At 42.9% G+C, this 15517-nt stretch overlaps 1 protein-coding gene across 1 annotated transcript in view; it reads right to left on the bottom strand.

The window, feature by feature from the left end:
• Positions 1 to 15517, bottom strand: part of LOC131261989 (potassium voltage-gated channel protein Shab) — a 39396-nt gene that overhangs the window by 7735 nt on the left and 16144 nt on the right. The window contains 4 exon segments of the mRNA XM_058263876.1: positions 4287 to 4400; positions 5799 to 5825; positions 6669 to 6845; positions 6968 to 7110. Of these exon segments, the coding sequence (XP_058119859.1) occupies positions 4287 to 4400; positions 5799 to 5825; positions 6669 to 6845; positions 6968 to 7110 (461 nt within the window).

The following is a 15517-nucleotide window of genomic DNA, read 5'->3' as shown; positions in this document are numbered from 1 at the left end:
CATTTAACTCAGGATCCCCGCTTGAGAAACAAAGAGAGAAAGAAAGAGATGGAGAGAGAGAGAGCAAGGGAAAGTGTCTTGTTGAGGTGAAAAATCATTGACAAAAGAAAACTGAAAACACACAAGAAAACTGTGTGGCTGCTGTGGCGGTGATAAGTGAGTCGTTGTTCCTGTATAATCTCCCTCCCTCTCGTTTGTTTTGATGTTGTCGAGTTGGATGTTCCTTTGCGTCAAACAACAGGCAAACCCTAGCTGGTTAGTGGTTAGTGTGGCAAGAAAAGCTGTTAGAGCTTCGACAGGGGACTCCGGTTAAGCGGCAGTAGAACGAAGGGATACAAAAGGGATACGAAGGGATCGACAGTGTAAAGCGTTTGTAGCGGTGGTACAAAAAAAACGGGAGGACAGCAAACGGAACGGAATCTCGCGGAGTGTCCGAAGAACTCACCTGCAGCATCTCTGACCCCTCGTATCTCGATGGGAAATTTTATTCTTGTGTCAACGTCGATCGGAAGATCGATCGACGCGTTGTCAACCAGAGGATCGTCTTTCGACCGCATGGACCTCGCGATTCGATCAACTCGTCATACGAGGCAGATACACGTAGCGAAAGGAGGGACGGAGGTAGAGAGAAAGTGAGAGAGAGAGAGGGGGAGCAAAATTGGGAGATCGACGAGGCGAAGGTGTTATACGGCAAGTGTTTTTCCTTCCATTTTTCCAGCAGTTTCATGTTTTCCATCAGTTCCACCTCGTTGATATGTTTGCATCACCGTACATTCGAGCTCGACGTACGGGGAGTCGACGCTGGACGGCGCTCCTGCCGGCGTGCCCCACCTCACAGCTCTATTTCCTTCTCCTCCCCCCGCTCGGTGCCCCCGGCACGCCCCTCCCACCCGTGGGCACAGGAGCGGGAGGGGCGCAGGGTTTGCAGCAACTGTCATACGCTTTTCGAGCGCAGCGGCTTAACGCACTCGCTGCGGCATTCCTGCGGGCGCTGGAAATTAGTGGTAAGGTGGTACGATGGGCTCGGTTGAGTGTACTGCGGTAGATGGTGGTGTGGGCGGTACGGTATTTTGGGCGTGTTGTAATGCGAGTGTGGTGCCGCGTCGTAGTCGCAATCGTAGTACTGTGAGTGTAGTTTTTGTATGGCGTGTCGTCGGCGTGGACAAACGTGAAAACGTGGACGAAATGTGCCCCAACACAGGGTTGAAAATACCAACGAGGAAATAAGTGTGTGTGTGTATGCGTGTGTATGCGTATGTATGCATGTGTGCGGATGTTTTGGTGAAGATCGAAGAAGAACGGAAACAAAGAAAAGAAAAATACAAAAAGAAAAACATTGCAGTTTCAGCAGGAATACACATATCAATAGAAAAGAAAAAGCCACCGAAAACAAGCAATCAAACGATGCGATCAAACACAATTGAATGAAAAGAAGAAAAACCAATCATATCCAATGACACTTGTTAACAGTCAAAATCAAACACAAAACACGCGCGCTAAGTGATGTATGGTGTATAGATGAAATGTTATTGTACCGAGTGTGGGTGAGTATGTGCGTGTGGTTGTGTGCGTTCGGTTGGGGTGGACAAGACTTCCAAGAAGCAGAAACTAGCGTTGCGGGGTTATTGAAAGACTTCAAGTGTTTGCACAGAGCACACAAGCGAAAGCTTATTTTACGATGGGGAGATACGATTGACTGTTGAAAAATATTTTAACCTTAATGTGCTTTTATCGAGGAACAAAAGTTCTAGAATTTTAAAGCATGTACACCAAGTAGTAACGTACAAGTTAATGAGCTTGGAAGTGTCAAACTATAAGTAAATGGAAAACATTTACAAACATTTGTGGATATGGCGTATAATTTTCATCATTACATTAATGTGAAAATCTAAGAGTTTCGTGTTAACTTTTTTCGTTTTATTCCCTGTAGCAGCAGTTCTAAATGAGGTAACTGCATTCAATAAATATACTTGGAACAAAACCCAGTCTTACAACAACTTTTCAGAATATTTACCACTTCTATCAGGTTATTTGAACACATCATATAATTGTAAATTTCAATTTTATCTTTCTCAAAGAAGGAAAAGTCGCCAACTAAATTTATCTTTCATTGCAAAATTGTAGTAACGGGAAGTGTGGTTTTTAAACGGGAAACTTGCTCAAATCCCAGCAAATGGTTCGTTGCAAATATTTCGTTTTGATATGTGTTCAATGCGTTAGAAAAATTTAAACAAACACCAATGAAATAGATGTTTATTTTACTATCTTCATTGACCGCTTACATCGAGCAAGATGGTTTAGTTCGGTACCCAAAAACTCGTGCTGTCCTAATCGGAAGAAAACCACTTCAATTATCGGTTGTATTTCCGTTCCACCAGGTGAGGTTTTCCTAAACTAACCAAACCGGAATCCCTTTTTGGAGGTCAGAATAGCTTTGGTTTGAGGAGCTTCTCCTTCGTAACTCACTCAAATGACAAAAGGTAGTCCTCGTTCGAAAAACGCAACCCGGTCGATAATTGGAGTCTTTATTTTAGAACAAGACAGTGACACTCAATCACCGGCCCAAGTAGCTGACAGGCGGACAGCATGACAGCAACGTTTTAGGACCGGTTCGCTTCCGCTGTCTTGGAAAGACCTGCAATCTGGCGTTTGATAGTTTGCCTAACCGTAGGACCTCTCGGCAATGCCGGAAGGATGGGAGGGTGCGTTGAGAAACGACACAACAAATAAAAACACTAAAAGCCACCCTCGGTGCTTGCCTTCCAGTCCTCGGGGTTCGCTGGTTAAAATCTAAATGGTCCCAAAATGGTTTTAAATGCCGAACTTTTCCCTCTCGTCTCGATCGGTGTGCGCACGCGGACGGTGTTCGGGTGTTCTTTTGTCTTCATTCCTATTTCCTGGTGCCTGGTTGTTGGTTGTCATTCTTAATTGGCCGAGGCCAGGACATCGGCCGAGTGGAGAGGGTCGACCGTGGGAAGGGTGTTTTGGGCGGTGCTTTCCGGGTGCGAAAAGGTGCCACGATGAGGAAGTAGCCCGCACCGTGTCTATTAGGGCGGGAAAATTATAACATCAATTTATGCTAATAGCGTGGTAATTTGGTTTCTCTATCTCCCCGTGCACCTTACCCCTCCCCTCCCCTCTTCATACATTTCGCACCTCAAACGCTTATGCACACCTACGATGCGCGAATGGTGGGAGGCGAGCTTTCGAATCACACCGGAATGCGAACGAAACGGAACGGAATAAAACGAAATAACACTCCGATCGCCGGAAGCGGTGGCACGTGGGTGTAAGGATGTGCGTAGTCAGATAGCCCGGTGTAGCAGCCCGGGAGTGCGGCTTATCGGGGGAAATAAATAGAGCCCCACGTGACGTCAGGAGGTGGTGCCATTTTTATCGCTGGTGGTTTTGTTTTGCGTTCGCCAGGGCCTGGGAGATGTGTACGTATTTTCGGAAAGACCACGACCATGGCCTGGCGCGAGCAGTGACGGAGCATCGTAAACGATCTTTCGTGCGACAGCCGTGCGGTGCGGTGTGGTCGAAGGGCAGGAAGTGATTTAAGTCATCCGTGCTAATGTGGGCATCCAGTAGGACACAAAAGACGTAAGCTAATGGACTCGGTCGAAGGCTCTGGAAGAGTTCTGTGTGGTTCCAATGGAAGGTGGAAAAATCGACAGTGCAGGGATGTCCTACGACAAACGCACACAAAGAACACTCCGTGTGGAGGCATTAGGGGTTCGGTGGGGCTGGGAATTGTGTGTTTGTATGTGTGTATGTGTGAGAGAAGAAGTCAGTGAAGATGTGAAATTGGCTACAAATTATCCGCACTCCGCTTTGCTCGCCCTATTGGGCGGGTGTAATATTTTGGCTGCGCCCCAAAAATGCTTTAACCGAAGCAAAAGCCTGACGCTGGATGCTTGCTACACCTGTTATATTATTTTCTTCATTTATTGGCACGATCGAACTGTCAGCCGTCAACAGTTGATGGTTTCATTTGTGTGCGCGATTGAAGCGTTCGTGCATCGAAGCTTGATCTCACACTAGACGTTGGCGGTCGACCGTTACGGTGCGTTTCGTGTGCGTCTTTGGTTTACTCGGAATTATTGCGGTTCTTCCACTTTTTACATCTTTTATGGGCCACCGGTTGGGGGTGGGTTTATTCGATGGTTGTTCAAGCAACGGGCACCATTTTATTGACTTACGGAACGGATGGGAAAAATTAAAAAAAAAACCAAGGAAACGAATGGCGGTAGACTACTGAACACGAGGGAACGAAATCAATGTACCTTTGACGTGCAAAAGCAACACTCAAACTCGGATGGCAGTTCGGTATCGGATTTGTCCCGCTTACTGGTGGAGGACGTTTCTAGTGCAACCTGTCGCCGTAGTTCTTCTACTTCCTAGAACGAGTCCGATGGGTTATATTGGGGGACGCAATCGCAAACGAAAACGGAACAAACAGGGGGATTTTGTAGGGATGAGCTTGATCTGGTTTGTTTTTCGCCGTCGTTTGCGAGGTTCTTGTTGTAAGTTAGTAGGAAAATAATGCTATCAAAATAAAACTTTATACAATAACGAACAGTTCACGTGAAATTACATTGCTTTTTGAGAAAAAAAACTATCTGAGAATTGTGACTTTAGATAAAGTGGACATCATAAACATAGTTACATTTATAGAAAATGATGCAAGAAGGGTGAACATTTTAGTTAAACAAAAGTTGTTAAAAAATAAGAGCATTAAACAAGTGAACGAATTAGAAGATAAGTATTTTTTTAAAAATATTTCATACAGCAGTTCGTAATTCAACTGATTTTCCAAAGAAATACTGCTCCAAGGGATCATTAGTTGACAGTTAAATGTAATCCACCATGCGTCTCCATGTGAAATACGAGGCGCCTCCATACAATACACCAGGCGTCTCCACCAAAGCAATAAACTGGTGGAGTTTATGATAGAACCTTTATTTATTAAACATGAACAGCCCGTTCGAAAAGCTTAAATATAGAATTGGGCATTTTACAGTCAGTATATGTACAAGTGAACCATAATTAAAACCATGCAATAAGTTGAAAGTCATGCTTAAGACAGTGGAAAATCTGAATTCATAAAAGTAACATGAGAAATAGAGTTTAAAAACGAAATAAATTATCAATGCATAGCAGAGACAAACTGGCAGTTATAAAACATTAAAGGCAAGCATAAGCGTACAGTCAATATCATTAGTGCGCTCTTGATGAGATAAGATTCTTGATGAACCGCGTAACTGTGGTGTAAGACTGCGTGTGTTTCAAAAAAGCTTGAGCTATACACAACACTTCGTCTCAAAAAAAAAAACAAAAACAGAATAAAATTTTGAAAAAAAACTTCAAAGATTCATACTCATACTATTTTTTAAATATTGTACTTAATATCGCGTATGGTTTCATTTTTTCAAAATACCGTAAATAAGCATCGGCCTGATTGGTGTTTTGTTGGATAAATATGAATCCCAACCTCGATTCATCATCGGAGAAGGTGTTGTTTAAAAACAAATCCATTGGTAATTTTTAGCAAGTGCATTATGATTGAGCTTCATGCATATTTGGGCATTTTTCTGTCAGATTTTAATCGTTTCTGCACTACGCGAGGCTACTAGCAATAGTGTGTAAATCAAGGAAAAAAAAGTGTGTGTGAAGTTTGTAAGACAGATAGATCAAAATAAAGGGCGAGAAATATAGAGAGAGTATTCCTCGCCAATGCCAGCACTGCGACTTGAGCATAACAAAATTGCTGTAGATGTTAGTTTCATTAGTAATACCTCGTGACTCCATTGATTGTTGTAGTACTAGAAAAAAAAAGTTCGATCGGAAGGAGGAGTTGATAGGTCGTCATTTATTTACAGTTTACAGCACACAAAAACAAAATTGATGACAGTATGGATAACATAGACTTGGAGGAAGATTGAAGCAAAGTTGCGCTGGTCTGCTGGGAAATAAACAGAAATAAATCACAGCCATCGAATTGTGGTTTAACAATTTCCTTCCCTTTGTTTTTGTTTTGGTTTGGCTAGTAAGGAAATATATCCTACGTCAAACGCATTCCACCACAATACAACGCTGTTGTGGAGGAAGATGGTGAGCTACGGGCTGGAACTCAATAGAGAAACATGGTGTTTGTACCCCTGTTCGAATTCAGTTTCCAATATCCAATCAAAAAGCACAAGCACAACAGATCTGGTTCTGGTTGCTGAAAGTTTTGGCTTTGAAGGGCGAGCATAATTTTGAACGAATTTTTGTTTATTTTTTGTTTATAAAATTGTAAGTGTGTTTTGAAGAGGTTGTAGGTAACCAAACGGAAATAAACTCGGGCGAAATGCATAACGGTAAACACAACGGCAAACATCGAATAGAATTGTCAGTAAAGCACGGCAAAGAGGTAACGGAAACAAAGGGCGCAAATAGATGCGGATGATGGCAGAACTGAAACGCTGCTAGTTGATGGAGGAGAAGGAGCGAGAAGCTTGATGGTAGCAAAATCAAAAAGGAAAGAGTTAACCAAAGAGAAATTAATAGTCACGTTGACCGAACCCGGGTTCGGCGCTACAAAAAAAAAAAAACACTGGGGTAGATGTGTGACGAGCGAGCAAGAAAAAAGAAAGGCGGGAAGTCGGGGCAGGAGAACAACATACCGCTCGGGTGGCCATCATGATCGGTGGCTCGTGGTGCGGCGTTTCCTGGATGATCAGCTGCTGTTCCTCGTTCTCGTCCATGTCGATCATCATGTTGTGGTGCTGCATCGAGGGGCTGTACGGTGGAGCGGCCTCTGCATCGAGCGGGGCCCCCAGCGGCTGGGAGAAGCTATCATTCTGCGGAAACGAATCATCGAAATTGTGTGCGAGTTGAGCAGAACCCTTCTCGTGGCGGAATCCGGTCAGCGAAATAATGTCCTGCAATTGTTCACCCACACTTTCCAGCGCCTGATGCTCACCTGGGAGTTGAGACGTTTCCGGGAACCGGCGGAATGTTTGTAGTTTTTGTAGCACCCAGCACCGGTCATGGCCGGGTTGCGGCCACCACTGACCGAATCGCCCTCCTCCGTGCTGTGTTCGTCCGCTACCGACAGATTATGCCCTGCGGTGGAGTTGGTGGAAGAATGGAGGGAAAAATTTGAAAAAATGATCGTGAATAGGATGCACACGGGAAATGGACTCCCCACTGGGCGCACTGGAAACACTTGGTTTTCGTTCGGCTAATTCCGGCCTATCTCCCGAGCGTCTTTGATCGATGCCGATTGTCATTACATCATCGGGTTGTCACAGTAACGTGCTCTCGATCAAGAAGCGTTACTATGATTAATCGATGAAAAATGCTCATCACATCGATGAAAGCTTCGTGGGTTTCACTACAACGCGTTACGGTGCGTTACAAATATCGTCACATCAAACTAAACCACTATAAAGAAAAATGATCCTTTATCACCCTCTTATTTTATATTACGTATTATTTAAACCAAACCAATTTGTCAGATGACACGCTTTACTGCATTGTTTCCTTGCTATTGTGATTTAAATGTGCGCATAGATATGTAGCATCTTCCGCCAGCCAAGAATTAAATTGGATTAGAACTGTTAGAACGGAGGCATTTGAAGCAAAACTCATCAGCGTAATCTTTTGTGTCACACGAAAAATTTTCCAAACAAAAGAATGGTAAAGTGTAAGTGTGTTTATGTGCAGTATTTCAAGAATTTTGTAGAGCTTTAATTTTTTAGTGAAGTTAGGATCGTTTTCGGATTGAACGATTTGCTGTCGATTAAATGGCACATAAAATTAAAATATTCACTTACAAAGGAAAACACTACAATAAAAAAGGGAGAAAAATTACACACACACCAAATTTCACAACAACCATCACCCTACAATAATCGCCATTCGGTAGGATAAAGAAAGTTCACGGAAACATTCACTTACAAAGGAAATTTAAAAAAAACATAAGCACTCGACACAGAACAAATTAACATACTCTTTGATGTATATTACGTTTGCGATGTTTTTTTTTCTGCAGAAGATTTTCACAAGAGGTTTGCTACCGCACAAAATGAGCCCTGTTTGCTCAATGAGTTTTGCTGCAGACAAAACAAGTAATCGAAACGGAAGGCAAATCATTTCTTCGTTTGGGTTTACGGTTTTGTTTTCTTCTCAAAACTGGTTCACGGATTTTATTCGATTTATTTTATTTCAACGACTTTTTGCTCTGCTCTTGTACCGCTACGTGAGTTAAAATGAGTTCACAAATTATCAACAGCCCTACAACGTACAACAACGGTCGTAACCAAGCGGATGAACGTGACGCAATTTGATTTTGTCGAACATTTCTCTAATATTCCCGTTTACATTTTCTACAAACAACAACACAACAGTACTAACGAATGGGTTTTTTGTTCTCTACACGGGCAGCTGATTTTTGTTTTCCCACGGAAATATAAAGCACATCGATCCTTTTTTAACATTGTCTTATGCTTCAACGCATTGGTAAAACGCTCCAAGGGAAAATAATGAACCAATTTTAACACAGTGCAACACATGTCACATATTTAGTGAGCAGCATGACGGAGATGAAGATATTTTTAAGATGCATGGAGTTAAAAGTGTACGTTACCAGTAGTAGCTTATAGGCTAGTTTATAAAAGCGAAAGAACATTGATTGACTTAGTTTAGTTTTCCTATAGAACTGGTCAAGTGGATTAGAAAGCACTGAGTGTGTGTAAAAGTATGTCAAGCTATTTAAAATTTTGTATCTGCATTATCTTATGTTAATGTGGACAAGGTGTTCATGAACTTAGGAAAATAGTATTGGACTATTAAGCAATTGATTCTATAGTTTGATTTAACGATACGTGCTTTAGTTGAAAATAATTAGCTTCTAAGTAAATGTCTCATGTAAATTGACCAAATTTAAACATATAAACATAATAGACCATGTTCACGCCTTGAACATGATCGTACGGAAGGTCATATGACTAAACCCCAATGCATTGTAACGAAAGGTGATTTTGAATAATCTGCACTTTTGGACGGTGTCACTTGTGTGTAAAAAGGTATTATTCCATCTATACCATCAACAGTTTCTTATTTCAGTTCTTCCAAACACTGCCTGCTCACATTGCATAAGCTTGTCTACAACATCAAATATGCCGCACTTATTATCGAACTGCGTTATATGGTTTTCGTTTGCATTTCGATCGGTTAATTTAGCCTAGCGCTTGAAGCGTAGCAGTCTTCTCCAATGTATTGTGTACACTTCTATCCGTTTTTTTCTATTAAATATGTAGTTTTTTTCTTATTCATTTTGATTGCTTATCGTTTCCATAGTCCGGCAAGTACACGTAAAGCTGAACATTCCTAAAAATTTTGTTTGTTTACAATTTAGTCTTTCCGGTAGCGTTAGCAATACTTTTCACATTAAAAAATTCAGTGCATCGCTCACGAACCCCTGCAGAACTGGGCAGCGGAAGGCAAACCAAGTAGAGAAAATAAGAAGAGTTCAACATTTTTCACTCCTATCCATGTGATTTGAAATCAGTTCAGTAAAGGGCATCGTCGGAAAGCAGCTTCCGTGCGAAATGGAGTTAGTGAAGTTTCGTACAATGAATGCGTTGACAGAAGCTCGTTTTGAATCGGTTTGAATTTTCACCTGTCTATTTTTCTACTTTCGTTCTGTTCTGTTTTAAGTGTGTTTTGTCATTTTTTGTTTGTTGTGTAAGGATTTAGGTTAATTTTTTTTCTTATCATGTTTGTATCATTCCTGAAGTTTATGATTGTTTCGGTTGAATATGTCTAATTGTGCCTATGTATTTCTTCCCTTTTAATATTCATTCACCTTTTGGCGCTTCCTTTTCGAAGACGTAGGCTTGCTTAGTTTCTATTTAGTGGTAGTTTTTGAAGAATTTATTTCCGCCATTTTTATGTTGCACGTTCATCCAAGTGACGAACCCCTTCTTTTCGCTATCCATTGGGAAAGAACATTGGTCTACGAACGAGCTGATGGCAGCGGTGTGCCACAGTAAGGTAAAAGCTTGCTTAGAAATCCATATACTAGAGCTAGAAAGTTGGCTGCTTCAACACACTAAAGATATAACAGTAGGCTTGCGTTTTCCAAAATTGTTAAAAAGAAGGACGCTCCTTGGAATGTATAGTGTCGAACGACAAAAGAGTTGATCACTAGAAGATTGAAGTTCTCAGAAATACGTATTCGTAGTACGATGTAGAGATTTTTTCCTCTCTTTTGCTTTACTCTCCTATCTACTAAGTGGTGATAGTTACGTTTGTTTTCTTCCTACAGGTTTGGGCATGAGTTGAAAACCCTAGCTGATCCTCATTATTGCAGTCGATGTTCACTAGCCGTAATTTTGTTTGTTTTGTCTTTGTATGAGAGTGTTTTTCTTGTGTTTTAAAAAATGATGATCGCCGAGTGATGGTCAATTGACACATGACACACCTACCATGAGGATTTCTCTACTGTCTTACGTTGCGATAGACGTGTTGATATGAGAAGGCTACACCTGCCAACTGTTCGCCCTATCGTGGCATCGATGCACCGTTCCATTGCCCGTTCGTACGCCTCGTTGCCATACAGAAGCACACATTTACATCTAACACAGGGCGATGTCGCATTTCGTTCCCCTATTATACACAGCAGGCTTTGAGCTCGGCTTTTGGGGCCAACAACATAAAACACCCTATCGGTATGACGCTGATCATTGTGCACTGCGATACAGATATCATTTTATGTGTATGTGTTTGTGTGTATGTGGTAGGACACATGTTAGAAAGCAATGCTGACGCCACTAGGCAGTAGTTGTATTTGATTCTTTGCTTTGTTGTGCTTTACTGGAACGTACTGTAGCTGGAGAAGCACTAGTAACGGTGATATTAATTTCAATGCTTCCGTACAATAGTAATGATAGTAGTAATAGTAATAGTAGTAGTAGAAGTAGTAGTAGTAGTAGTAGTAGTAGTGGTAGCAATGGTGACAGCGGGAGCTGTAGCAGCAGTGGCAAGAACGGTAGTAAAAATAGTAGAAGCGGTAGAGGTTATAGCAGTAGTAGATCTCGTTGCGAACGGCAGTCGTAATGGCCGCGCCTTGCCGTGGTCGATCGGTGCGGGTCTGCTGGGGCTATCTAACCAGTTCCTGGCCGCCGTCGACGGTGAAGTTGTTCATCATCATGCTGGCCGACTCGGTGCGCAGCTCCTCGTTCAGCTCGGCCAGGCGGGACGACAGTGGCGGCTGGCGGCGGCGGGCCGCGATCGGTGTCGCGAGGATCGACTCGACCGGCGACTCCATGAGGTCACTCTGATCACCTGAGATACGATAACAGGGCGAGTGCGTGTCAGTCGAGGGTGCTAGTCACGCGTCTTTCACGGAGTGTACGACATTGTCCTCTGCCCCACGAAAGACGATTCGACCAACTGGTGGTGGTGGTTAACTATGCCAACTAGTTAGGTAAGGAAAAGCCGCCTCGTACGACTTGCTACTACTTTGGCAAAGGGACGAGAACCGTAGCCGAAAAGCGTCGGCTCCGAACGTTTGGGCAGGACGCCACTCGAGCGTTACTCTAGATTCGTTTGCGAGCTCTGGCGGCGTTTGTAATCTACCAACGAAATCAACTTATACAACTTCTATTCGCACCAGTCATCCCGGCTAGTAATTACTACTTAAAAGGCTAACGAGAGGTGGTCCCTCTCTCTCTCTCTCTCCCTCGTCTGTGAGGAGGTACCGAGGCTACTGTTTTCGTCTATAAACGACCAGCAATATTGTTCGCTACACTATCCCCGGGAAAGTAGTCGAAGGGGACGTAATCTTTGCCATGGCTAGCGTAGAGGGCAAGAGAAAAAAAAAACACTACAACCAAGTACGATTAATGGATACTTGATGATTTTGTTGCTTTGCTCCCCTTCCATGTTGGCCCGGGTTTTGCCAAATATGCCACTAGCAGGTAATATTGCTAATCATTCGGTTTTAATTAAGCAAGTATGGTACATGGGTTTTGCCAATTGAGTATTTTTCAACAGTTATTTTTTTTCATTTTGCTTCCAAGGTAAGTTAAAAAGCAATCTAATGATAGAAAAAAATCTAATGTAACCGGTAAGCAATAATTTAATTTAGGAAGTTGCTAACGAGAACTAAAGGGAGGGATTATAGAAAACTCAAACTAGATGGGTTTAACATTGGTTTAAAAATTAAATCTGTGCTTTGCTACATAAAAAATATCAACTTTTCAGGAACGTTTGCTCTAATCAAGTAGATAGTACACCTGGAATATAAATGGCAAAATGAACTATAAATAAAGGATTCTTAAAGACCTTTTCGTCCTTCGATTAATTGCTTTCTATTGCGTTCTGGTATACATAACTAAAAGAAAATATCGGCAGGGACTGAATGAGATGAATAGCAACATAATTATAATGAAAAACTAAAATTGATTTTTTTCACATTGAATATTGCTGGTGTGGGTCGTACCGTGTTAAATTTTCCATCTACAGTTTAATCCAATTTTTTCTTGCCAGTTTATCATTCCATGATTGCTTTTGGGCGTTATTGATGTTAGAAGTTGTTTCCATTCTAAATTTTGTATAATGTTGTTCAATTTGTTTTATTATTTGTTTTTTAAAAATGAAACAAAACTTCTAGAAATATGATGTGTTTGAAACTAATCTAGCTTAATTTAACTGCGTTAGAATTGGAACTCTGTAAACATTATATCTATCTATCGTAACTATTTGAGTAAACGACTGTGCTCTCAACGTTAGACCATTCGTTTCTTTATTTGGATAATCCATTGAACTAATGAGAACTGCTGCCTATGTAGAAAATATTTATTCGTTTGAAGGGAATTTCCTTTCCTTTACAAACCATGCAAAACACTTCATGCTACTGTATTCTAGAACTTGTTGTTAAGTCGAAATGAGAGAAAATATCCTTAATGCATATGGCATCGCTCGTCGTTCGTTCGTTTCCAAAAATGGTCGTTCAAAAACTGCAAGCATTTGAATATTTGATGATGCGCAAACAGACCGGAATGATTCAAGTAACGAAACTTCCCCGGCACGATGCAAAAGGCATTCCTAAACAATATATACTGGATGTACTCCAAGCCAACGTGGCGCAAAGATGCACGCTTCCGAAACTTCCTCTGCTGGAGAATGAGCAGAAAGCTTGTGGTTCATTTTGGGTGCGCTAGAATTTATGTGTCTCCCATGCCGGCCCGGGAGATAAGTAAGCACGGGCTCCGTGGGAGCAAGCTTCTCGGGGAATGCTGAGGTTGCCGTAGTGGCGTTTGGATTTCCATTTCCACGTCACTGGCCACCGGACGGGAATGGCAGCCAGGGCGCCGGGCGACAGTACAGTGAACCGGTACGAAACCGAACATGCGGACCACGAGAACACGGTCAAAGTACCGGCGGTGTCCCTGTTGGCGTCCCAGTTTTCCGGCCAAGACGTGCCGGCATCGTGGCACCACGGTCCAGGTTTCCGTGAAAGATGCATTCGCATCCATTGCACTTTATAGTCTGCTCACGAGGCCATCGTCCGATGCTGGCCATTTTGTTGCTTTTAAGGATTGGACCTGTGACCACACCGATGGGTTGTTTTTGGTAGTGTTTGTAGGAAATATGTATAAACCCGATTGGCACCATCGGGACTCGTGGGACCAATCCTCGATGATGGTGTTATTGTTGGTGTAAACATTTTAGTACAGCCATAAATTTTGAAATTAAAATCAAATCAGCTCCCGGCGGCGACGGGATAGCATCCGGTATCCTCTTGCTCACCTTGAGTTGCTTTTAAAGACAAGCTGTTCGCCAGTGTAGCACTTTTTCAGGTGATCTTTACTTGGTGAATGTAATGCCTTAGCGGGAGCTTCTTGGGCTTTCCTTTGTATTCGATGCCTCACAGGTGTTTGTATGTTCTATTTTCTTTTCAACCTGGTCTTGATTATTTTTAACTCCTCAAACCAACCGTGCATAATTCAAGTTGCATAGTTCAACGGGGTTTTCTTGGACATCGATGTCAAGCTCCTTCTATTCAGGTCACATTCGTACATCAACCGGACCGTCCATATATCGGACAAAACACTCGGGCCGTATTACTTCGTCATTCGCATTCGACGAGCACTAAATCTTACTGGTGCATGTTTTGCGATCGTTTTTTTTTTACTTTCGTTTCCCCCGATACCTATTGGTATTGTTCGTTGCAACAAAATCCTACTCCGATGGGTTGCACCCGTGACCAACATTCGCCAGAGGTAAACCGGGCCACGGTGGGTACAAGAAAAACCTATCGCCACAAAATGTGTCCCAGTTCCCGAGGATGGAATTAATTAGCATTTACACCCACAAGGCACGTTTTCTTCCGTCCGCTTTTTGAGGTACACCAAGGCTCTGGTTGGGCTTTAACGTGCCATCCGGTTGAGTTGACCACACGCTTAACGCCGGTTCGTGGGCGGACTGCGAGTTGCGGTTCCGAGATTCCGCTGCTTTAAGTGTGTCATTTGTGTCGCTGTACGTATGTGCAGCTTTCTTGGTGCACGTGTTTTTCGAAAACCCACCGGCAACCCCCGTTTCCACCCGGTTTGCCGGAAGCGTGCAGTAAATTATTGTCATCCGGGTCAATTTCAGGCGAGGACAGAAAGGACACGGAATTGGCTCGGGGCAGTGTATTAGCACCGTTAGGTTTTGCCGTGACCATAAATTACTCGCGCCAGTCAGCGCGTTTGTCCTGGTCGGGTTGAAACCTGGCACCGTTTGCGGTCGCTACGGGCGCGGCAACATTGTACGATTGCCACCGGAAAGAGCACTGTGACAGTGTAACTTACTGTCAGCATAGTTTAGTGGCCGGTTCCGGCTGGACGAGTGATGGCAGTGTGCAGCGTACTGTGCCTGTCTTGCAGGGTGCCACGAATGTCACGGGCTGCGGGGCGGCTTAGAATTATAATTTAGGCTCATCCAAAAGTAAAACAACAGCGAGGAAGACGACGAAGACGACGACGACGACGACGACGAGATTGCTGTTTAAGGCATTCTTTTACCCCAGTTCTGTCCGCCTTGAAACGCACCGTGAAGGGTCGTGCAATTATTTATGTTTATCTTGTTCTCGGTGCGGCACACCGAGAATGTAAGGTTATGGAGGGCCTGTCGACAAAGCGCTACGTGGCTATGTAGGAGCGTTTGGCCTCAATGGACCGCATTCCAAGCCGGTGTAGGTCGAGCCTGTGCAAACGCTTTCGGGCACGAAATCACAGAACGAATGGTATGGAAAATATGTTCACCGGAAGTTAGTGTAAAATGTATGCAAGGTCAAGGACATCTGTTGCAAGACTGTCGAAATACTGCTTTGCATTCCTCAGGGGACATTTTCAAATGTCTTATCACATTTAGAAAAATGAGTTTCAAACTCTTCTGTTCAATGTGAACAAAGGCTTGAGTATCAAGCATATCTTTTTTTTTGTTTTATAAGTAATGGTACGAGTTATTTGTTTTACGA

The sequence above is a fragment of the Anopheles coustani genome, chromosome 2 (genome assembly GCF_943734705.1).
Source record: "Anopheles coustani chromosome 2, idAnoCousDA_361_x.2, whole genome shotgun sequence".
NCBI classification, from domain to species: domain Eukaryota; kingdom Metazoa; phylum Arthropoda; class Insecta; order Diptera; family Culicidae; genus Anopheles; species Anopheles coustani.
This window is presented reverse-complemented; position numbering and strand designations above follow the sequence as displayed.